We start from the raw sequence: 24,758 nt of genomic DNA, 5'->3' as shown, positions 1-24,758 counted from the left end.
CGTGATTATTATTATCGTTTATTGTCAATGTGCTACTGTGACTGATGGACTATCCTTGGACCAACGACTTTAGGTACGAGACCCTGACAGATTGACCCCCCCTGTTAAAAACCGACCAAACAAGCCTTCCTGGTTGACCTCTGCAGTGGGAGTTAGGGGACCCCATTGTACGTTGAGCCCGGTTTTAGCGCCTTCCTTGTGTAAGCGGTAGAGGTTGGGAGGTCTACGCGTGCTACAAGAAGGGAAGTCATCCAAACCAGCCCGAGACGCGGGGCCTTTGGGCCAACCGGCGGTTATACGCTCTGCCCATTGACCTCGCGGTCCCGAGGTATTGGCCCCTGTAGGATCAGGCGCGGTTAGGTCTGACTTCACGCCCCCCCTCCTTGCACTCGGGCCCCTGGTTCACGCCCAGTGTTTGTGGGGTACACACGGCCGCTGAACGTCAGGCGGTGAGAGAGAGAGACTCACGGAAACCCGGGGTTGCGCGCTCAGGAATCGACACGCGCCCCGTCTGTAACTACCCCCCCCAGGTTAACCCGCAGGGCTAGGGTTCGACTTACAGGGGGTGGGCTCCCCGACTGGGAGATTAATAAGCCAGTGCCAGCGACATCCCTTAGCACGCCTGCTAGCTTTACTTTAAATTAGCTTCTGTTAAGTTACACCCGCTGCGCCCCTACCATGGGTGGGAGCGCGGCCAAAGACCTAGATTGGGGGCCAGAGGGTCCCTTACCCGTTTTATAGCCGACAAGAATAAGACACTTATTAAGGCTATCCTTCGCTCAGGCTGGGAACCCGCTGACCCGCTGGATGTACAGCGCGAGTGGTGGGCCCGCCAGAAGAAAGATAGGTACGAGAAAGCTTGCGTCCTGGTGCTGTAGGCACACGTCAGGCTTGCTGGCAAGGTTCAGCTTTATGTCCAAGAATAGAAGCAGCAGGCCATGGAGCATCTAGAAGCCCAGGCACTTGCTGCCCATACGGTTTTACCAACCTTAACCGATGCACCCAGCGCCCCGCCATCCTCCACCTGGTACTGGGAGGGGCTCATGGACAATCAGGACCCCCGGGAATCGTGCTCGGGCTATGCCTGTGCAGCCCCGGTAAGAGTTGAATATACCCCCGGGGGAGGGAATAGGGGACGGGCCACGACCCTTGCCCATAACCCCCGCTTTAAGATGACCTACGTCTCCCTGACCCCGGGCGACACCATGAAACTTCTGGACAGGCTCCCCGCCCTTAAGCCCTGGCACAATAACGCAGAATTCTGGCAGAGGCTTAGGGAGATGCAGATCTGCCACAACCTTCACAATAGGGATGTGGCCGGCCTGGTTCGGACCAAACTCCCGGAGAACCTGTGGTCCAGGCTCCGGCCCGCGCACCAGGCCGGGTCCTGGTGCGCTGACCTCAGCGACAACCGTCGCGAACAGGAGGTTGCCCTCGCCGACTTCAAGGCTGATGTCAGCGAGGTGCTCGGCCATACACCTGTCGACTGGAACGCTATTGGGGTATCACTTCAGAAGCCTGGGGAGTGCGCCCAGGAATATGGGGTCCGCAAGTTTGAGGCATTCCGAGCACACAGCGGGGTTCCCGACGCTGATAGGCAGAACCCCGCATTCATTCAATTATACAAAGACGGTCTGAGCCCCACACACCAGGCAGTCCTACGGACGTGCCTGGTGCCCTATGTCACCTTTGCGGAGCTTGAGAACTGGGCCATGTCCCTTGCCAACCGAGCAGCCCCCGCTGTTGCGGCAGTTTCGACGGACGGACCGGACGTTTGCTTCCGCTGCGAACAGCCAGGACACCGAAAAGCCCAATGCCCGCTCTCTTTCCGACGTCCCTGGGGCCAAAAGGGGGGCAGGCCACCCTCACAGCCGCACTCTTCACGCCCCCACGACCAGGTGCGCCCCAGACAAGGGGTCAACAGCGACCTCTGACCCCACAAAACCCGCAGCCCAAGCCCGAAACCCACCACCCCCGACTGGGATCAACTCAGTCGGGGCCAGCTGCTCGAGCTTTTACAGATGCTCGCTCGACGCAAAGACTGAGTAGCGTCGGCCCCCATCCCGGGGGCGTCGGTCTCCCTCACTGACCTCGACCTTCCCTCAACCCACCACTCCATTTCCATTAAAGGAGTTGGGGGGAGCTCGGTTATTGCACGCCGAAGTGAGGCTGTCCTCTTAGAGGTGGACAACATTTTACTCCCCGTACATTTCTGGGTTTGCCCAAACCCGGAGAGGACGATTATGGGTATCGACCTCCTGGGCGAGCTGGGGGAGGTGGTGGATGTGTTCCACCATCGCCTCCTGTGAACATCCCGCGATCTTCACAAGAGCTCCCACGAGGGGAGATGGGTGCCCACTAAATCCGTCGCTACACTTGCATCCAGTGTTCCCATCGCCCGGGACTGGGCCAAGGACGGTGCCTTCGGAGCCGTCTGCCAACTAGTCCCGGAGGTGTGGGCCACGAGCAAGCAGGACTGCGGCCTCGTCCGTTCTCCTCCTGAGCGGATACCCAAGCCCGTACACGCCCCGCACCGACAATACCCGATTAAACCCGAGGCGCTGCGCGCCACTGAGGCAAGAGGCCCTTTATGACAACGTCCGACACACAACGACACAGACAGGACATAATCAACGATGCTCTCACAGGACTCAACACGGGGACATCCGTAGTAAACTCCCTAGACATCCAGGGCCTTAACGAAAAGATCGAGCAACTAAAAGGGGTAATGAGGGACCTGCTACAGACGCCTCTCACAAATCAGGCAGACCAGGCACGCCTGGGGGGAGAGGGAGCATACACCCAGCTCGACGGCATTGCAGTCCTGGAGACACACGTCCACACCATTAACCGCCTTATAGACCGGGAAAGAGAAAACACAGCCCATATCCACGAGGGGCAGCTGTGCCATGCGTATGGCCTGTGGATGGTAGCCCAGATCCGGCATAATCTTGACCAGGTCCAAAGGGGGGAGGTGCCCGACTGGATCGACAGTGCCAAACTGGCCTCACTCGCGGGGCACTCCGGGCCGCTCGACAGCCGGACTCTGAAGGGTATGACCAGAGTATATCCAGTGGTTCCCGACTGTGAGGTCAGTGAGGCGACAGGAGTCGGGATTGTCCTCCTGATCCCCGTGGTCACCCCAGAGTTGGGGCCATTTCCCCTGTTTCACATTGAGAACATCGGAGTCATACGGGAAAACGCTTCCCTCAAATATCGATTAGCTCACCACACAGCCATATCTCGAAATGGCGCTGTGTACGGGGTGCCGCGGGGGGCAATTACCATCTGCCCTCACCCCTTACGAAGGAGCGGACTGCGGGTTCAACCGGACACAGGGCTGCACCCTTGAAATCGAACCCACGGGCCCCCACTTCACTAGGGCGGGGTATGGTGAGGGGGGACGATATTGTGTCTCCACTCTTGGAACCTCATTTTGGTACAATGGACTGCAGTGCCCGATTCCCCAGCACGAGTTCTGCTTCACCCCCAGGCGCCCAGTCACGGTTGGGCAAGCTCACATCTCAGAGGTCCGACGACGGAACCCCGAGTCCATACAAATTACTGATAAATTCAGGGACACCATCAGGGAATATCAGGAGCCTGAACAAGCCCCCATCCCACATTTGGCTGAGGTCTTATAGGAGCTTAGGACCCGGGTAGGACACTCAGTGAAATTGTATCACCAGTTGCAGTCGCATGTAAAGGACCTAGAGGAGGACACAGACACAGCTCTGCAGTCCCAGGGGTGGGCACAGAGGGTGTGGGATTGGGGCCTGAACGTAAGAATACAGAAGTCACAACAGTCACTACCCTCTGTGAGAAGGAAACGCTGCTCACAAAGACACTGTGAGCTATTCACATTGCAAGCGGGCATCAGAGCCGCCCTGCTTTTGCCACGGGACTATGCCTACATCAGGAAATGATAAGAATTCATTTTGTGTTTTAAACAGCAATCGCAGCTTTAAACCCACAGAACTCAGCAGCTGCCGGTCCGCCCACGTGACCGGGAGATAGGAGACAGAGGACAGATAAAATCCACACTAGACCAACACTACCCATGACTCACGGACCAAAACTCCGGAATTAATTAATATGGAAACCCATCTCCTAATCACATCAAGAGACTGACTGAAACACACCCATACCCATCGATATGGAGCCACCCTGACACAAAGGACAGACATCCACTAGACAGGAACGGACAGACCAATACACACCAACACCCCAAGGGAACAAAGGGGGGTGCTAACCCCTGCCCTCACAGAGAGAGACAAGCAGATAATACCCGGACCCGTTTTACATAAACCAATTAGCACCCTATTGTGTGTGCCCTGCAACTCTCCCGGGACGGCAGGAAACCTACTGTTTGCACCTACTCCAGTGATGATGGGGAACTATCATCCCATTCATCCTCAAATTCCACACATCTTGACAACTAAAAGTATATAATATGCAGCTGCGCGCGGGAAGAGCAGAGCAGCTGAGATTAGGACCTCGGTTGGTCTCCGCCGGCGTTACTGTAGCAATAAATGTTACCGATTGTTGAACCGCACTCTGGGCTCGGACTGATATTATTTCATCCGCGCTAACACCACCTTTACCACTTCTACTGGCAGCTCGTTTCTTATATGCCCCTCCGGTCTTTTTTAAATCTTTCCCCTTCCATTTTAAATTTATGCCCTCTAGTTTGGACTCACGTACACTGGGGTAAAGACCATGACTATTTACTTTATTTATGCCCCTTATTAAATGTAAAAACCACTATAAGGTCTCCCCTCAGCTGCCTACACTCGAGATAGAAGTCCCAGCTTATCCAGCCTCTTCTTGTAACTCAAATCTTCCAGTCTCAGTAACATTCTTGAAATTGTTTTTCACCCTTTTCAGTTTAATAACAACTTTCCTTTAACATAACCAGAATTGTACATAGTACTCCAAAGTGGCCTTACCAATGTCTTGTACAACGTAACAGGATGTCCCAACTCCTGCACTCCAATGCTTTAACTGATGAAGGCAAACATGTTAAATGCCTTTCCCATCACCCAATTACCTGTGACACCACTTTCTAGGAAGTACGTACCCCACACCCCTAGGTGTCTCTGTTCGAAAACATGCCCCAGAGCTCTACCATTAATTTTGTTAGGCCTGCCCGAGTTTGTCAAACCATAATGCAACACCTTTGAGTGAAACTGAGATTCCTTGGCCCACTGGCCCATTTGACCAAGATCTCATTGTGCTCTTTGATAACCGTTTTCACTGTTCACTACACTACCAATATCAGTGTGATCCGCAAACTTACTGACCAGGCCTCCTTTATTCTCATCAAAATCATTTATAAAACATTGAACAACAGTGGACCCAGCACTGGCCCTTGCAGCACACTGTTGGTCACAGGCCTCCAGTCTGAATAATAACCCTTTACCACGAGCCTCTGTTTCCTACATCAAACCAATTTTATATCCAATTGACCAGCTCTTCCTGGATCCCAAGTGATCTAACCTTACTAACCAATTTACCATGTCGAACTTTGTCGAAAGCCTTGCTAAAGTCCACGCATACAACATCTAACGCTCTGCTTTCATCTATCTTCTTGGTTACCTCTTCAAAAAACTCAATCAAATTTGAGAGATACAATTTCTCAAGCACAAAGCTATGCTGACTCTTCTTAGTCAGTCCGTGCCTTTCCAAATGCATGCAGATCTGTCTTTCAGAATCTCCTCCAACAACTAACTCACCACTGACTTAAGACTCACTGGACTGTAGTTCCCTGGCTTTTCCTTGCAGCTTTTTTAAAATAATGCCACTCTACAATCTTTTGACACCTCACCCATGGTTGCTGATGACACAAGTATCTCTGCTAGGGGCCCTACTATTTCTTCCCTAGCTTCCCACAATGTTCTGGGTAATTTGCTCAGGTATTGAGAACTTATCTGTCTTTATGCATTTTAAGACCTCCAGCACCACCTCTTCTTTAATGTATATTCTTTTCAAGACATTTTCCTGAGTTTCCTATCTTCCATATATTTCACCACAATAAATACTGATGAGAAACATTTGTTTAGGATCTTACCCACAGGATCTTATCCTGTGGTTCCACACATAGACAGACTAGTTAATCTTTAATGAACTCATTGTCTCTCTGGTTATTCTTTTGCCCTTAATATATATGTAGAATCTCTTTGGGTTCTCCTTTACCCTACCTGCCAAATGATATCTCATGTCCCCTTTATTTCCCCTTTAAGTGTACTCCTATTCCTCCTCAAGAGATTCACTTGATTCCAGCTGTCTATATATATGACATATGCTCCTTCTTTTTCTTGATCAGAACATCAATACCTCTTGTCATCCAGTGTTCCCTACTCCTGCCAACCTTGCCCTTCACATAATAGGAACAAGCTGGCCTAAACTTCTGTTATTTCAGTTACAAATCTTGATTGCTAATGATAATGGCATCTTGGAGCACAAATATCAAACCGCCAGCTCTGTCTGGACTTTCTGCCCCAAGCCTAAGCACACAGCCTACCCAAAGGAAAACCTGTGTATGGAGTGTATCTAGGCCTCATTAATTCTCTGGGGCAGGATAACCAATGCATGTCACAATTTTATAGGTACAGGATTGAGGTAATCACTAGGTGTCAATGAAATGAAATGTACTGTCATGATTTGAGACAAGTAATAATCCAAATCATCTGCAAATGCTAAATTATTTGACGTTACCTTTAGAAATACTCCTATAACAGCTAGGCCATCTTCAGACAAAATGGCTTCATCACTGTTGTTGCATTTTACTGGATTCCAGTGAACCAAATGAAGCTAAAATAGCAAGAATAACAATCTGTTAAATCATGGTCTAACTGTGTATTGTACTGTTTCAATATTTCAGAATAACTAAAGATACCACTTAACACATTTTAAAAATAAAAGGAAACGCAAAGGTCTGTTATATTTCACAGTGCTTTCTTCCTTTTATAATAGAAAACTACAAAGGTTGTGTTACAGAGTTGCAGAAGTTTAGTGTCAATTAACATAAGTGATGTACACATTCAGGGAGATAGCTAAAATTCTTCATTTCTGCCATGAGGAAATGTGAGATAACGCACTGCAGCTGGCATGAATATGATTGGTCAATTGACAGCCTTCTGTATCATAAATATGTCTGTGTTTCTATGTTAATGGTTAAATGATAAGTATTAAAGAAATTACCAATGTTGCTCACCGGTATCTACAATTAATTTCTGAATCAGGATTCAAAAAGTTAATGTGATTCTCTCAATTCGTTATTAGCTTTGATCAATGTTGTCTTCTGACAATAGTCTTTCTGGATTATTCAGGAGTATATATAGACAGAAAAAAAACCCACAGATGTTGGAATCCAAAGTAGACAAGCAAGAGGTTGGAATAACACAGCAAGCGAGGCAGCATCAGGAGGTGGAGAAGTCGACGTTTCAGATATAACCCTTCTTCAGGAATGGAGGTGGGGGTAGGGGGAGCTGCAGACAAAGAGGGTGGGAGAGAAGGGTTATGGGTAGGGAATGGTGAATACGACCTGGTTAGTTGATAGGAGGAATGAATCCAGTTGGTAGCTGGAAGGAAGGGGGGAATGGTGAATACAGGTAGTGAGTACGACCTGGTTAGTTGATAGGAGGAATGAATTCAGTTGGTAGCCGGAAGGAAGGGTTGGTAGGAGGAATGCAAAGGATGAGGTAGGGTTCGAAAGGGAGTTGGGGGTGGGTGGGATTCCTGATGAAGGGCTTTTGCCCGAAACGTCGATTTTGCCTGTCCTCGGATGCTGTGCTCTTCCAGCACCACTGATCCAGAATCTGGTTTCCAGCATCTGCAGTCATTGTTTTTACCTCCTCTGGGCTGTAGGCTGCCCAGGTTCCTCAACCTAGCTTACTGCATCCAGTGCTCCTGATGTGATCTTCTCTACATTGGTGAGACCAAATGTAAACTAAGGGAACATTACACAGAGCACCTCAGCTGGGCCCCCAAGGGTCAGCCTGACCTCAAGGTCACCGCCATTTCAATTCCCCTTCCCAGTCCCTCTCCAAAATGTCCATCCTAAGCCTCCTCCATTGTCACAGTGAATCAGACCGCAAACTGGAGGAACACCTTATCTTCCACCTGGGCAGCCTATAGTCCAGAGGACTGAATGTTGAGTTATCCAATTTCAAATAACCTCCATTCCCATTCCCTGACTCCATTCCCAGCCTCTGCCCCTCACTTCCATTCCTCTGATTGACCCTTCCTTCCAGCTACCGACTGGATTCATTCCTTTCATTGACCAACCTGGTCATACACACACACACAACCTCTATTTACCTATCACTAGCTCACCATTTTGCCCCTCTCCCCACCCATAACCTTTCCCTTACCTCTCTTTATTTGCAGATCCCCCTAACCCCACCTCCATTCCTGAAGAAGGGTTACACTTGAAATGTCAAATTCTCCATCTCCTGATGCTGCCTGGCTTGCTGTGTTCTTCCAGCCTCCTGCTTGGCTACCTAGAGTACAAAGCGACAATGGTGGAATCTGCATCCATGCTTGTCCTGCCTTTTGGATCTTGGGCAGTATTAAGAGGAGGAAATCACTGTTTTGTTCAATTTATCAGTTCAACCTTTCCAAACATTCTGGGCTATTATGAATTGCATTTTAGATTCAGAATTTTCAGCAACAAATATAGAATTACATCACAATACCTCTGCAGGGTACACCTGATTGTTGACAGTATGCTCTGATCCACGATCACTTTTTGAACCCCAGTGGAAATGAAATTGTTTCAATCTGTAGTGGTTCTTCAATGGTCCGCTACTAATAACTGCCAAAGAAAAGAGATAAAATTCCAGATTAGGTTTCTATTATGGGCTATACTTGTACAGATATTTGAAGCAAACATTTAGCTACAAGCAAATGCATTTTGGTATTTAGCAGGCCATCTTTTTATTTACAGCCAATACATATTTTTGAATTTCCCTTTATTGGAGTTGTTCACAGGTAATCAAGGTCATGGAGCATAGGTAAACAGAAAAACATAACACGTAATCATGGAAGTTAATTTCCATGGTAACAGTGTGTGTCACTTTTATCTTCTCTCCAAAATACACATACCACTTAGGAATTGATCAGCTAGTACTTACACATATTCTCCAACATCATTGCTCACTATTTTTATTAATTAACCTAGTTTCCTAATCAATTTGTTCAGAGATGTAATTACACACCCATGGAGAGGTGGGACTTGAACTGGGCCTCTTGGTCTAGAGGTTGGGTCACTTCCACTGCACCACAAGAGGGTCCCTCATTGCTGACTATCATTTCAAGGTCGGCAGAATAGTCAGCTGACCATCAGAATAGTTAACCATTACAAAATCACTTTTTGATACAAAATTGCAATATTTTAGGTTCAATATATGAAAAAAATTGCACGGAGGCCAGTATCCACTCATCAATCACCTTTTACTTACATGTGCACAGTACATTGGCTGTGGCTAGCCAGCTCAAAGTCAGTCCCTGAAGTGAGGAGCTTATGAATCCCCTGTTTATTTTTTTTCCTGTTTATAATATTTTATTAAACAAATTACAAAACAGTTAATATTTACAGCTGTATACAACAGCAGAATCCCCTGTTTATATCGTCAGCCAGGGCTCCCTGATTGGCCAAGGTTAACATCTCCAATAAAAGGTGTCATAGACAATAAAATCCACCTGGTTTCAATCATTACAAATACAATGGAGAATGAAACCTGGAACTTTCAACTGATTTTCAAGAGAGGATGAATTATTCTTAAAAATTAATCATCTCAAGTTTGTCACTAAAATCTGTTCCTAAATTACCTTCCTAAATGTATGCAAATTTCTCTCAGGTTTCTTCAAAACTGTACTCTTATATTTAAATCAAGATTTTAAAAACACAGCTTTTCTCTTTATGCTGCATGCCTTCTTTAAATAACTCGTGCTACATCAGTAACAATAAAGATTTTCTGAGGAAATTACATTGAGGAGGCTATTTTGTGTCTGACTACTGAAGATTGGTGTTTACTTGAATAGACACTTCTGGAGGGACTCGAGCCAGGATTTTTCTTGCTGCTTCATTCAGCTCCACTCAAGTATGCCATATACTCTGAGTGTGCAATTCTCAATGTGAAGCTTTGACTTGATGGAAAGAGAGCAGAAGGAAGAATTTAGGCACTTAGATTAAGATACCACCAAAGATATATTTTCTTTCAACTAAATGTCTACCCTTCTCAATTTTCATACCGGCTTTGATTTCAGAGCTAGTGTCCGAACAGAAAACAAAGAGGGCACAAACATTTTGAAACATAGGCAAACCATTGTTAACACCTCCTAGGATGTGTTCATGTTGACCAGCACTAGAAAACCACCACTTTCTCATCCTGCCTACAAAACACAGCCAGTACATGGAAGCATGGGAATTTTAATTTGCTCTCATTAAAAATGAAAAGGTTTGGAAGACATTTTGTTGGTAGTTTAAAATACTTTTTTGGCTTCTTAATAATTTGAAAGTGCTTGTGGTGTCTATGTAACTTCTGAAATCTTAAGAGGCTTTAGGCAACACACTACTTTCCTGCATCAGTTTCTTTCTGATAACTCTGCTCTAGCTAGAGAAAGAGGAGGATAAAACTGGCAGCAGTAACACATTGAAGGAGCATACAGAGATGTTGGGACATCATTAAAAAAAGGACAAATTTATGGCAGTCTTTATACTTTAATTATTTTTGCAGGGGCAATTAGAAACAGTAGAAGAGCACAAAGAGTTTCCATATTGCGCACTTTCCAGATACAGTGCATGATTGGGGACTTCAGCATCATGGTTTATGATGTTCTATCAAATATGATCAGACCAAAGAAATAGGCCACACTCTGACATATCTATTTGATTAGTGCTTGAAATGTATGCTCATTTGTCAAAAAGAAAAATATTACAAACAATAAAGAACATAAACTGCACCGTTGGTGGATGAGCTAACTTGCAATCCTTCGGCCATTAACAAGAGCAGATGTTCCCAGCCACTATAAAGAGCTGAAGATCCTAATTAACTTTATAAATGATGAAGTATTTGGTGATTTTGATCTGGCTGAATGAAGTAAGGCCTTGCAACAATTTTTCCTCCTGCTAACACTGACTTCGAAGAACCATTGTGATGTTCCTGTATCTATAGTCACTGGCTGAATACACTGCACATCACATTGCATCCCTTTTCAGGGTTTCTCAAGTAATACAATTGATATCAGGGCAAACAGGAGAGACTGCGCAATTATATCAGCATGTGCAAGCACCATCTGAAATATGCCTATTTTGAACAAGTAAATTGGGGGAAATTCAGGAAGTAACACTAGGTAAAACACAGAACACCAGTGCAAAAAGAAGTTGAATTATCAGCAGATGTACAGCAAGGGAAGAAAAGGAAGGTTACTATGGAACTCACTAAGTCATATTTTACAATACCTTGATCTCAACATGTACTCCCTAATTATCTTCATTGGGAAACACAGCAGTGTACAGCAGCATGACATGATTAATAATCCAGAAGCCCAAGCTAATGTTCTGGGGACATGGTTTCATATCCCAGCACAGCTGATGGTGAAATTTAAATTCAAGAAAACCTGGGAATTAAAAGCTAGCCTAATGGCTACCATATAACCAATGTTGATTGTGGTTAAAAACCCATCTGGTTCACTAAGGTCCTTTATGAAAAGAAATCTGTCATCTTTAATTCCTCTAGTCGAGATGTCTAGAAATGCAGCATTGTTACTAAATTCTCAATTACCTTGACAGGATACAGGACCCCTTACAGTAATCCAATGTGGGACAAAGTAAAAAAGAATACAATGTTTAGTTTTGTGATAATGGGGTGGCGATAATCATGGGTGACTTTAATCTACATATAAACTGGAAAAATCATATTGACCATAGCCTGGATAAGGCATTCATATTATCCCTAAAAAGGTAGTTTCTAGAGCAGCACATTTTGCAATCAGCCTGAGAGCACATTATATTAAACTTGTATTATGTAATATAATATGACTGATTTATCACCTCAGGGTTAAGGTATGGTAACATTTACATCTAATTTGAAGGAGAAGATTGCGTCTTAGACTACTGTTTTAAATTTAAAATGAGAGTAACGATGTGGGCATATAAGATGAGTGAGCTGAAGTGAACTGGCATATTAGCCTAGGGGATAGACCCATAGACATGGCGAACAATTAGGGAATAGTTCAGAAAATCAACAAGCATACTCCTACTTAAAAAAAACCCAGTCTAGGGAAGACTCTACCTGTGGTTAACTAAAGAGATGAGCAAAAGCATCAGATTTAAGGAAAAAGCATGCACCTGTGCAAAAGATTTATGACAGGTCATATGATTGGGTAGAATTTCAAAACAACACAGAATGACAAAAAAGGTTAATCAGGAGGAAAAGATTACAATATGAAAGGAAACTTACTAGTAATGTAAAAACAGATAGCAAATATTTCTACAAACATTAAAAAAGAAAAAGTGCTGGTCATCAAGAGAGTGAGAACAGGCGAGTTAACAGCTGATAATAAAGAAATGGAGAATGAAGTAAACCAATATTTTGCTTCTTTCTTCACTCTAGACAATATGAAGGAAAACTTCCAGTCACAGCTATAAATCAGGAGGAAGAAGAGTGAGAGGAAGTCAGCAAAATTGCAATCATGAGAGAAGGGCTATTAAACAAACTGATGGACCTGTGGACTGACAAATCTTTAGGTTTAGATGGACTTCATCATCGAGTCTTTAAACAGTTTCTGAGGTTGCAGATTTAGAACAGGGTTGTGAAAGCATTGCAGCTAAATTCACAGATAACAGCAAGATAGATAGAAAGAAAAATATGTTGTGAGGAATACATAAGGAACTTTCAGATGCATAAACTTAGGTTAGCGAGAGGACAAAAATCTAGCAAATGGGGTGTAATGTGGGAAAATGTGATGTTATGACTGGCAGGAAGAATGAAAAAGCAAATTAATCCTTGAGTGCACAACAACTGTAGAAATCCAAGGTGCAGAAGGATTTTGGTGTTCTGATACACTGTTTTAATTCATGGTGAGACATGGGTATCATTTGCTCCACTGCATTTATTGCTTGTCCCTAATTGCCCTTGAGAAGGTGATGGTGAGCTGACTTCTTAACTGCTGCAATTAACTTGAGTCATAAAAAGTTAGTATGGTGGTTCAGCTGTAATCCTGGTAATGGTCCAGTGGTATTATCATTGGAATATTGATCCAGAGACCCAGATAATGTTCTGGGAGTACAGGTTCAAGTCTCGCCATTGCAGATAATGGAAACTGAATCCAACAAAAGTCTGGAATTAAGAGTCTAATGATGATCTTGAAACCACTGTCAATTGTTAGAAAAACCCATCTGGTTCACTAATGACCTTTAGGAAAGGAAATCTACCATCCTTATCTGGTCTAGCCTATATTGACTCCTGACCCACAGCAATGTGGTTGACATTTAACTGCCCTCTGGGGCAATTAGAGATGGGCAGTAAATGCTGGCCTGACCAGTGATGCCCACATGCTATGAATGATTAAAAAAAGGAATTGAACATTAAAAAAAAGATAAAGACAAAATACTGGAAATCTGAAGCAAACATAGAATGCTTAGCAGGCCTGGCAGCATCTGTGGAGAGGAGAGCAGCATTAACATTTCAAGTCCGGTGTGACTCTTCTTCAGAGCATAAAAATAAGGATGCTATGTTTAACATATTGAATACTGTTGAGGATTTGGTTTACTTAATTAAAAGGATGTAAATGCATTAGAGGCAGCTCAGATATAGCAGGCAAAACAATATTTTTCAGTGGATCTCAGTACATGTGACAATAATAAATTAAATCAAAAGAGCAGATTTATTAGAGACAAACAAAAATTGCAAGAAAAACTCAGCAGGTCTGACAGCATCTATGCAGCAAAATCAGAATTAACGTTTTGGGCTGAGTTCTGTGGAAGAATCATTCGTCCCGAAATGTTAACTCTGATTTCTCTTCACAGATGCTACTGGACCTTTTGGGCTTTGCCAGCAATTTCTATTTTTGTTTCTGATTTACAGCAACCACAGTTCTATCAGTTTTTATTTGAGCAGATTTATTAGATTGATATCTAGAGTAAGCAGGTTGCTTTAAAGGTTGGACAGGCGTTTCTTGTTTCCACTGGAGTTTAGAAATGTGAAGGGTGACTTGACTGATCTCAAATGTTCTTGACTAGATAAATATAGAAAAGATGTTTCCACTTGTGGGTCAGTCCAAAACTAGGCAGCACTATTTTAAAATTAGGATTTGTCCTTTCAGCACAGAGGAAATGAGAAGAAATCTTTTCTTTCAAGCTGTGAGACTTTGGAACGATCGGTGTCAGAAGGAGGTAGAAGCAGAGATATTGAAGAAAGGTGGGTAGATTGTTGTTAGGAAGTAGAATCAAAGGTTATTGGGGCAAGTGGAAATGTGACATTTGAGACACAAATGAATCAATTATTATCATATTGAATAGCAGATCATGAGAGAGGGCACAAATGGGACCACCCACTGCTCTTACTTAGGATGTTGGTATGTTTGTACATCCTCCAAAATGGACGAGCAAGCCACTCATCACCACTAACTGCCAGTTGTGTCATACTACTACAAAACCTGAAGAATTTAATAAAACTGATGGACCATCTGGCATTGATCTAAGCACTGAAAACAACACAGCATAAACAATATTGTTGAGGTTCCAAAGTCCTTCCGTCATCTGGGCGTTTGTGCCAAAATTAGGAGAGCTGTCCCACAGATTAGTAAACACAGTGTCAGACAATGCTGCAGACACCTCCATCTCCATACCTTCTAAAAGAGAGACCCATCACTCTGGGAGCAGCGATCCTGAGAAAAAGTTTTTGCACTGAACATACCTCAGAGCCAATTGGGGTACATAGAACTTTGCAGCTACAATGTGGCAAAGCAGCTTAGAGGGAATGTCACCCGTGAGTCCTAAACAATAATTCCGGACTCAGTGAAATCTCAAGGACTCAGGTCAAACACTTGGCGTGGGCACAAAATTCTGGGTGGAGTGGCTTCAATGTTCATCACAAAGTGTGGATCAGTAGCACCACTACTGACTGAACTGGCAAAGTTCTAAAGGACATACCTGCTGGACTGGGAAAAAATCAACTTAAACTTTCTCTTCACTAATCTACCTGTTACAGTTGGGTCGATCCATGATTACCGGCAGAAGGAATCTCAGCTCTAGGAAATATAAAGTCCCATCTTCATGGTGTATCATATTATTTCTGTTGTTATGACACAGCCAAATCAAATCAGCCTCCCTATTCTTCTATTCACAACACAGTAAATTTAAAATACTCCATGAACCTCAAAATTAAGCCCCATGGTTTTGAACCAGATTTCTAAAAGAATAACCAGTACTAGATTCTGTGAATAACTATTATCAGACACCAGGTTTAATAGCATAAACCAATGATTCAACAATTTGCTTATAACACAGTCGTTTTAGCAGAGCAATGTTAAACCAAAGTTATCTAATGTCTAAGATTGAAACCCAATCTTCTTAAATCCAGCTGCACCTTTATACAAAGGCAGACAGAGAGAAACTGTTAAGTGATTTATAACAAGTAACATTTGTGTCACACAATGCCAGGCAATGACCATCACCAATAAGTGACAAGTTAACCATCAAGCTTTGACATTGTTACCATCACTGAATCCCCCATTATCAACATTCTGTGGGTTATCATTTACCAGAAAAGCACCTGGACTTGCCACATAAACCTGGTGGTTCCAAGAGGAGATCAGAGGCTAGGAATACTGTGGTGAGTAACACACCTCCCAAAGCCTGTTCAGCATCTACAAGGCACAAGGCAGGAGCGCGATGGAATACGCCCCGCTTGCCTAGGTGAGTGTAGCTCCAACAACACTCAAGAAGCTTGACACTATCCAGTACGATGCAGACCACTGGATTGGCACTACATCCACAAGCATCCACTCGTTCCACCACTGATGGTCAGGAGCAGCAGTGCATGCTATCTATAAAACACACTGCAGAAATTCACCAAAGATCCTCAAACAGCACCTTCCAAACACCCAACCACTTCCAATTACAAGGGCAAGGGCAGCAGCTGCATGAGAACTCCACCACCTTCAAGATCCCCTCCAAGCCATTCACCATTCTGACTTGGAAATACATCGCTGCTCCTTCACTGTCGCTGGATCAAAATCCTGGAATTCCCTTCCTTAAGGCGTTGTGGGTTAACCCATAGCAAGCGGATTGCAGAGGTTCAAGAAGGCGGCTCACTACCACTTCTCAAGGGCAACTAGAGACAGCCTATAAATTCTGGCGAGCAAGCTGCGCCCACATCCCACAAATGAATTTTAAAAATATCAGAAGCAAAGAAAATGTGACATAACTGGCCAATTCACTTAAGCAGATTCTATGATTCATGACATTATCGGCCAAGCTGATTATATCTTGCTTGGTTTCAGATGATATTGATACAAACAAATCTTTTCAAGTAGGCCCCAAAAAATATACATTTCATTTTTATATCTGAGATTTAATCCTCTGAACTTTCAATAAGTTGATAATGAGGACAACCAGGGAGAAATCAAACTATCTTGCAGTTTTTGAAGGCACCATCCTTCTGCCAGGCTGTGGGATCTCCCTCTGCCAGGCTGAGGATATATGTCATTTCTTGCATCAGGAGAAACGTCATTAATGGGAACCAGAGAGAAGCTTCCAGAGAGACTATTAATCCAGAAACTCAGCTAATGTTCAGGGACCTGGGTTCTAATCCAGCCACAGCAGGTAATTAATTTGAATTCAATAAAAAATCTGAATTAAGAATCTATTGATGACATAAAACTATGTGGATCATTAACAACAGCAAGATCATGATCCAATAAATCTGCCACCCCTTGGCCAGCATATCCCTCTCAACAATTACCATCAACCCTGGGGATCAATCTCTGTCAATGGAGAATGCAGGAGGGCATGCTAGGACCAGCACCAGGCATACATAAAAATAACTTTCCAACCTGATGAAGCTACCAAACAGGACTACTTGTTTACCAAACAGTATAAGCAGCAAAGCTCTGCTATTATTAATGGCAGTGATCAATGAATCAACTCACTGGAGGAGGTAGCCCCACAAATATGCCATCCTCAAGGATGGGGTAGCCAAGCACATAAGTGCAGAAGATAAGGCAGAAACATTTGAAGTTATCTTCAGCCAGAACTGCTGAGTAGATGATCCATCTCAGCTTCTTCTAGTGATTCCCAACATCACAGATGCCAGTCTTCAGCTAATTTGATTCACTCCAAGTGATATTGGAATTATTTGAGGTGCTGAATACTGGAAAGGCTATGGGACCTGAAAACAGTCTGACAATAATATTGAAGACTTGTGCTTGAACTCACCACACCCCTAAGTCAGGCTGTTCCAATACAGTTACAACACAGGCATCTACCCAATGCAGAAAATTGTCCAAGTATGTCCTGTACATAAAAAACAGAACAAGTTCAATGTGGCCAATTACTACTTCATCAGTCGACTCTTGATCATGAGTAAAGTGATGGGAGGTGTAGTCAACTACACTATCAAGCAGTACCTACTTAGTGACAACCTTGATTACAGCCTTGATTCAAACATGGCCAAAAGAGCCGAATTCTGAGAGGTGAGGTGAGAGTGGCAGCCTTGACATCAAGACTGCATTTCAGGAAGTGTGGCATCAAGAAGCCCTGGCCAAACTAGACTCCATGGCAATTAGGGGACCAATTCTTCACTGACTGCAGTTATATCTGGCACATAGGAAGATGGTTGTGGTTGTTGGAGGTCAGTCATCACAACTCCAGGAAAGCTCTGCAGGAGTTCCTCTTGGTAGTGTCCTATGTACAAATATCTTCAATTACTTAATCATCTTCCCTGCACTGTAAATAGAAATGCTCACCGATGACTGCACAATGTTCAGCACCATCTGAGACTCCTCAGATACTGAAGGAGTCAATGTCTAAACGTAGCAAGATCTGGATAATATTCAGGCTTGGGCTGTCAATTAACATTCACTCCACACAAATACCAGGCAATGACCATCACCAATAAGAGATTGAATGCCCCTTGACATTCAATGGTATTACCATCATTCAATCTCACACTATCAAAATCCTCACAGGTTACCATTGACCAGAAACTCAACTGGACTCACTATTTAAATACAATAGCTACAAGAGTAGGTCAGAAGCTAAGAACTGTGCAGCAAGTAACTTATCTTCTGACTCCCCAAAGCATGTCCACTATTTACAAGGCACAAGTCATGGAGGTGATGAAGTACTCCCCTCCCCCACCCCCATTTGCCTAAATGAGTGCAACTCCAACATTTAAGAAGCCTGACACCATCCACAACAAAGGAGCCCACATGATTGGCACCACATCCACAAACATCCACTCTCTCCACTACTGACACTCAGTAGCAGCAGTGTGTTCTCTCTACAAGTTGCACTAGAGAAATTCCCCAAAGATCCTCAAACATCTTCCAAACTCACGACCACTCCCCTAGAAGAACATCAGTGGCAGATATGTTAATATATTAATACTGCTGTTAACAGTGGGAAAGACGACGTTCTGGAATCTTTTGGTTTTCACAATTAAACTAGTCTAATTTGTCTGCATGTATTCCACATCCCTCCATACTTATCCCATCCACGTATCTGTCTAAACTTTTCTTCAATGACAAAATTGTACTTGCTTCAGCCACTACCTCTGAACACTCACTACCCTCTGTGTGAAACAAATGGCGCTCTGGACCCTTTTGTATCTCTCTCCTCTCACCTTAAACCTATGTCCTCTAAATTTAGACTCCCCTTATCTATGCTTCTCATGATTTTACAGATCTCTAAGGTCACCCTTAAATCTCCTATGCTCCAGGGAAAAAAGTCCCAGTCTATCCAACCTTATAATTCAAATCTTCCGGTCCAGGTTGCATCCCAGCAAATCTTTTCTGAACTCTTTCTAGTTTAATACTATCCTTTCTATTCGGTTGCCCAGAACTGCATGCAGTAAGTATGTGAATATGCCCTCACCAAACTCATGCACAGCTGAAATAAAATGTCTTAACGCTCATATTCAGGGGTCTGATGAAAGCAAGCATGCCAAAAGCCTTCTTCACCTGTCTACCTGTAACTCTACTTTCAAGAAGCTTTGAACTTGTACCCCTAGATCTCTATTCTCTCTAACATTTCTGTGCAAGTCTTGCCTTGGTTCGACACACCAAAATGCAACATTCTACATTTACCTAAATTAAACACTATTTACCATTCCTCAGCCCGCTTGTCCAATTGAACAAGATAACTTTCTTCACTGTCCACTATACCACCAATCTTGGTGCCATCCATAAATTTACTAAACATACTTCCTAAATTCTCATCCAAATCATTTATATAAATAATGAATGACAGTGCACCCATCAATGATTGCTGTGGCACACCACTGGTCACAGGCCTCCAATCTGAAAAACAGCTCTCTATCACCACCCTGTCTTCTACTGTCAAGGAATCTGCCAGGATTGGAGGGTTTGATTTCGATGGAGAGGCTAAATAGGCTGGGGCTGTTTTCTCTGGGAGCGTCAGCGGTTGAGGGGTGACCTTATAGAGGTTTATAAAATCATGAAGGGCATGGATAGAGGAAATAGACAAGGTCTTTTCCCTGGGGTGTGGGTGTACAGAACAAGAAGGCATAGGTTTAGGGTGAGAGGGGCAAGGTTTACAAGGGACCTAAGGGGCAACGTTTTCACGCAGAGGGTGGTGCGTGTATGGAATGAGCTACACGAGGAAGTGGTGGAGGCTGGGACAAATACAATATTTAAAAGTTATCTGGATGGATATATGATTAGGAAGGGTTTAAAAGGAGATAGGCCAAGCGCTAGCAAATGGGACTAGATTAGTTTAGGGTATCTGGCCAGTATGAACGGGTTGGACTGAAGGGTGTGCTTCCATGTTCTACATCTCTATGACTGTAAGTCAATATTTTTTTCAATTGACCAGCTCTCCCTGGATCGCGTGAGATTTAACCTTGCTCAACAACCTACCATGTGGTACCTTATCAAAGGCCTTGCTAAAGTCCATGTAGACAATGTCTATCACACTGCCTTCATCTTTCTTGGTCATCCCAGTTGCCATACCAAGCTGTGATACATCCCGGCAGGATGCTTTCTATGGTGCCTCTCTAAAGATTGCTAGGAGTCATTGTGGACATGCTGAATTGCCTTAGCCTTCTGAAGAGATAGAGGCATTGGTATGCTTACTTGACTGTGGATGGACCAAGATGGATTGTTAGTCATATTTTACTCCCAGGAACTCGAATCTTTCAACAACCTCCACCTCAGCACCACTTATACAGACAGGGGTGTTTACTCCACTCCATTTCCTGAAGTCGATGAAGAGCTTCTTAGTTTTGTTGACATAGAGAGAGAAACTGTTGTCTTTACACCATGTCATTCAGCTCTCTGTTTTCTTTACTCTGTCTCATCGTTGTTTGAGATCTGACCCACTACAATGGTGTCATCAGCAAATTTGTCAATGGAGTTAGAGCTGAATTTTGCTGCACAGTTTTCAGTGTATGAGGATTATAGTAAGTGGTTGAGTACGCGATCTTGCAGGGCACTGGTGTCGAAAATTATCGTGGAGGAGGTGTTATCGCCTATCTGACCCACCAAAATACAGCATCTTACATTTATCTAAATTAAACTCCATTTACCATTCCTCAGCCCACTTGTCCAGTTGATTAAGATCTCACTGCATTCCCAGATAACCTTCTTCAGTCCAATATGCCACCAATCTTGGTGTCATCTGCAAACTTAGTAACCATACCTCCTAAATCCTCATCCAAATAATTTACGTAAATGATGAATGACAGTGGCCGCAGCACCAGATTATGGACCCAGATTGCATACTGTGGCTAAGGAAGTCAAGGAGGCAGTTGCAAAACGGGGAGCAGAGTCCTAGGTCTCAGAGACTGAGATGAGTTTTGGAATTATGGTGTTGAAGGTGGAGCTAAAATAAAGAAACAGAAGTCTGACAGAGGTGTCCATGTTAGCCAAGTGTTCCAGGGATGAATGTCAGGCGAGGGAAATGGCGTCTGCTGTGGAGTTATTGTGACAGTAGGTAAATTGTAGTAGATCCAAAGCAATCTGGGATGCTGGAGTTGATCTGTGCCACTACTAACCTCTTGAAGCACTTTTTTTAAAAAAAGAATCCCTACAATGTGGAAACAGGCCCTTTGGCCCAACAAGTCCACACCAATCCTTGGAACAGTAACCCACCCAGACCCATTCCCCTATATTTATTCCTGACTCATGCACCTAATCTGAACACAATGGGCAATTTAGCATGGCCAATTCACCTAACCTGCATGCCTTTGGATTTTGGGAGGAAACCGGAGCACCCAGACGAAACCCACGCAGACACAGGGAGAATGTGCAAACTCCACAGAGCCACCATGTTGGCCCTTTGCATATCTATGCGAAGAGAAACAAAGTTAATGTTGAGTCCAATATGAATCTTCTTCAGAAGTCATGCCGGACTCAAAACGTTACTCATTCCATGAGATCAACTTGTTAATCCAAATCTTCAGCAAAGGGTTTAAGTTGAAAGTGCATGTGAATTTTAGTTTACCTGAAAATGATTTAAATGGCTTTACTAATACATTCTAGAAATCTCCAGAAAAATCCAAAGGGTTGGAAAAACCATGATGGTCAACATTTCTACAAATCTGGAAAATGTAAGATGTTCAGCTTTCAAAACCTACATGTCATGTCTAACCTTTACAAAAGCAATATCAGTGTTTGTATTATAAGACATACGTATTTTAAATGAAAATGCAACTTAGCCCAAGATGGTATCCATGTATTTTGGCAGCGATAGCATGTGAGTAACGATGGAACCAAGTCCAGTGGGATGCTGTAGATCTTCACCAGCACTTTTGTTTAAACGGGGAGTGTGGAAATATAAAATTTATTTAAGTATATGATGAGATTTGTAAGATATTCTCATCAGAGAACACACAATGTCAAGTGTTCAAGGACACAGTCCTAATGACACACTGTCATATCATCTGATAATATGGATCTGTTTATTAACCTGGGCCAAAAAAAGGTTATTTGATCACAAGCGGTTTAATCATTTATAGATAAATGGATACGGAGATAGGTCAATCATTAAGGTTAGCAAATGGAAAATGTGAACTACAAATCAGAAGTTACGTTGTTGTAGATTGTTAAAATTCCAGACAACTATAGAACATGAAAAAACTGCAGAATTGCAAATTTGACCTGTTTGGAATGAAGTTCATTAGATCATCATTCAAGTCTACATTCAACAATGTCATTGTTTCTTAATAAGGGATGTAGGTAACCCCTGAGCATGACTATATAATTAAAAATAATGTCATTGGAGCTGTGAAACAATTCTGCTTTACCTTCTCAACCAAAGGCAAGCTGGAGCATTTACAAAAACTGCCTGAACAAGCATAACATGTTGAGAAATATATCAAAATCATCTCTGGTTTGTGTTTAGTGTAGTTCGCCACCATTAGCCGTTCTTTCTATCATTTTAAATTATAAATTAATTATAATTTAATTAAGGTTATAATTAAATTAAACAAAACAAAATAGAATTATCTGTTCCTGAAGGGAAATCACAGAGATCATGTTATAGAGAAACTCAGTAAGTTGAAAGAAAAATATTGTTTGGGGTGAGGCTTTATTCATTGAAATTAATAATATGATTTAGTCAGCCCCATGTGGGGCTGAACTAGAAAAATTAGCAGTCGAGGGAAAATTACAAAATGAAACTTACCAAAATTATAACACAGTGTCAGTACAGGAGTCATGATACACCTCAGCACCTCTGTTCTAAAAACCTCTATAGTGCAAGTAGATTCAGCATGTTCCCTTCCAATAAAACTCAAGCACATATGTAACCACCTACGAGGGACAGACAGTTGGGTACTCCGACTCTGTCTATGGTCTGTCACCTGAACCTGTTTGTTCGTGGCCACCTTGGACAAGCCCAAGAGCAGCCTCTTCAGAAGATCCTCCAATCTGCACACACCACTCTGGAGTTTACAATTTGGGAAGGAAATTGCCATCCTTACCTGGTCTGACCTACAAGTCACTCCAGGCATATAGCAATGTAGTTGATTCTTAACCGCCCTCTGGACGATTAAGGATGGGCAATAAATGCTGACCAAGCCAGCGATGCTATCATCATGTGAATAATAAAAAAAGATCGTAGCAACTTGATTGCAACATACAAGATCCTGAGAGGTCTTGACAGGTTGGATTCAGAGGGGATGTTACCTCTTCTGGGAGAATCAAGAACTAAGGGTCACTGTTTGAAAAGAATGCACCTCCCATTTAAAATAGAAATTAGGCAAAATATTCTCTCTGAGGGTTCAGTGTCTTTGACACTCTATTCTAAAAGATGATGGAAGTAGAATCCTTTTATCATCCACCTCTGCCCTAAAAATATTTTTGTTAAACAAGGATGGGTGGTTACCAGGAGTTAGATAGAAACGTAGATGAGATTATAATCAGATCAGACATCAGCTTAAAATAGTGACAAAGGCTCAAGAGGCCAAATGACATATTCCTGCCTTTTGATGGTATGACTGTATATTCATATCTGCCTCCATTTGGACTTTATGCAAGATTACACAATTCTCTACCCAAAGACTGCATTACATCAACAGAATGTATGGAACTAATGCAACTTCAACATCAATACTGAACATTTTAACGAAAAAACAAATTTCTAACACAAAGCAATGCTTGTAATATCAAAATTACAGTGACAAATATCACTTTGTTTTCTCAGTCTTGTTGCTGGTAAAAACTACAAAATTATTTGCTTTCCCAATATTTAAGTCCAATTTTCACTTAACCAAGTGAAATCAGCAGGAATGACCCAAAATCAAAAATGAATGTAAAAGCAACTTGCACTTATATAGTTAAAAATCACACAACACCAGGTTATAGTCCAACAGGTTTAATTGGAAGCAATAGCTTTCGGAGCGCCGCTCCTTCATCAGGTGCTCCAAAAGCTCATGCTTCCAATTAAACCTGTTGGACTATAACTTGGTGTTGTGTGATTTTTAACTTTGTACACCCCTGTCCAACACCAATCATGCATTTATACAGTGGCTTAAAAAAATAAAGCATCCCAAGGTGTGTTAACACAAAAGCTTTGAGAATATATGGGCATATTTGAATAGATAATCAAAAATATAATATGGAATAAGGTTTTAAGGAGTGACTTAAATGAAAGAAAAAGATAGAGGAAGAGCAAGTTTTATTTATCTGAAACACTTCCAAAATTATGATCCATTTCCATACATCCTATGAATCCTTGGGGCTGATTGCAGTGATGAGGTTATGGATGGTCTGGGAGATGATCACTGCCTCCAAGCTCATAGAAACAGGCGGTGCGGGGTTGTGGGACTATCGGGGGATCTACCATCCACCGCCTCCAACCTCATAGTCCCACAACCCCGCACCTCCTGCCCAAAATCCACAAACCTGACTGCCCCGGCCAACCCATTATCTCAGCCTGCTCCTGCCCCACCGAACTCATTTTTGCATACCTTGACACAGTCCTGTCCCCCTTAATCCAAGAACTCCCCACCTACGTTCGGGACACCACCCATACCCTCCACCTCCTCCATGATTTTCACTTCCCC

General features: G+C 43.2%; 1 protein-coding gene across 2 annotated transcripts in view; it reads right to left on the bottom strand.

Moving 5' to 3' along the window:
* ca5a (carbonic anhydrase Va) overlaps positions 1-24,758 on the bottom strand; it is a 43,514-nt gene that overhangs the window by 15,872 nt on the left and 2,884 nt on the right. For both annotated transcript variants that reach the window (XM_043706812.1, XM_043706811.1), the window contains exons 3-4: positions 8,700-8,818; positions 6,718-6,813 (exon numbers count right to left, since the gene is read on the bottom strand). In XM_043706812.1, coding sequence (XP_043562747.1) covers positions 6,718-6,813; positions 8,700-8,818 — 215 coding nt within the window. The remainder of the gene's footprint in view (positions 1-6,717; positions 6,814-8,699; positions 8,819-24,758) is intronic.

The sequence above is a fragment of the Chiloscyllium plagiosum genome, chromosome 17 (genome assembly GCF_004010195.1).
Source record: "Chiloscyllium plagiosum isolate BGI_BamShark_2017 chromosome 17, ASM401019v2, whole genome shotgun sequence".
NCBI lineage: Eukaryota > Metazoa > Chordata > Chondrichthyes > Orectolobiformes > Hemiscylliidae > Chiloscyllium > Chiloscyllium plagiosum.
Note: the sequence above shows the minus strand (reverse complement) of the source record. Positions and strands in the feature narration are given on the sequence as shown.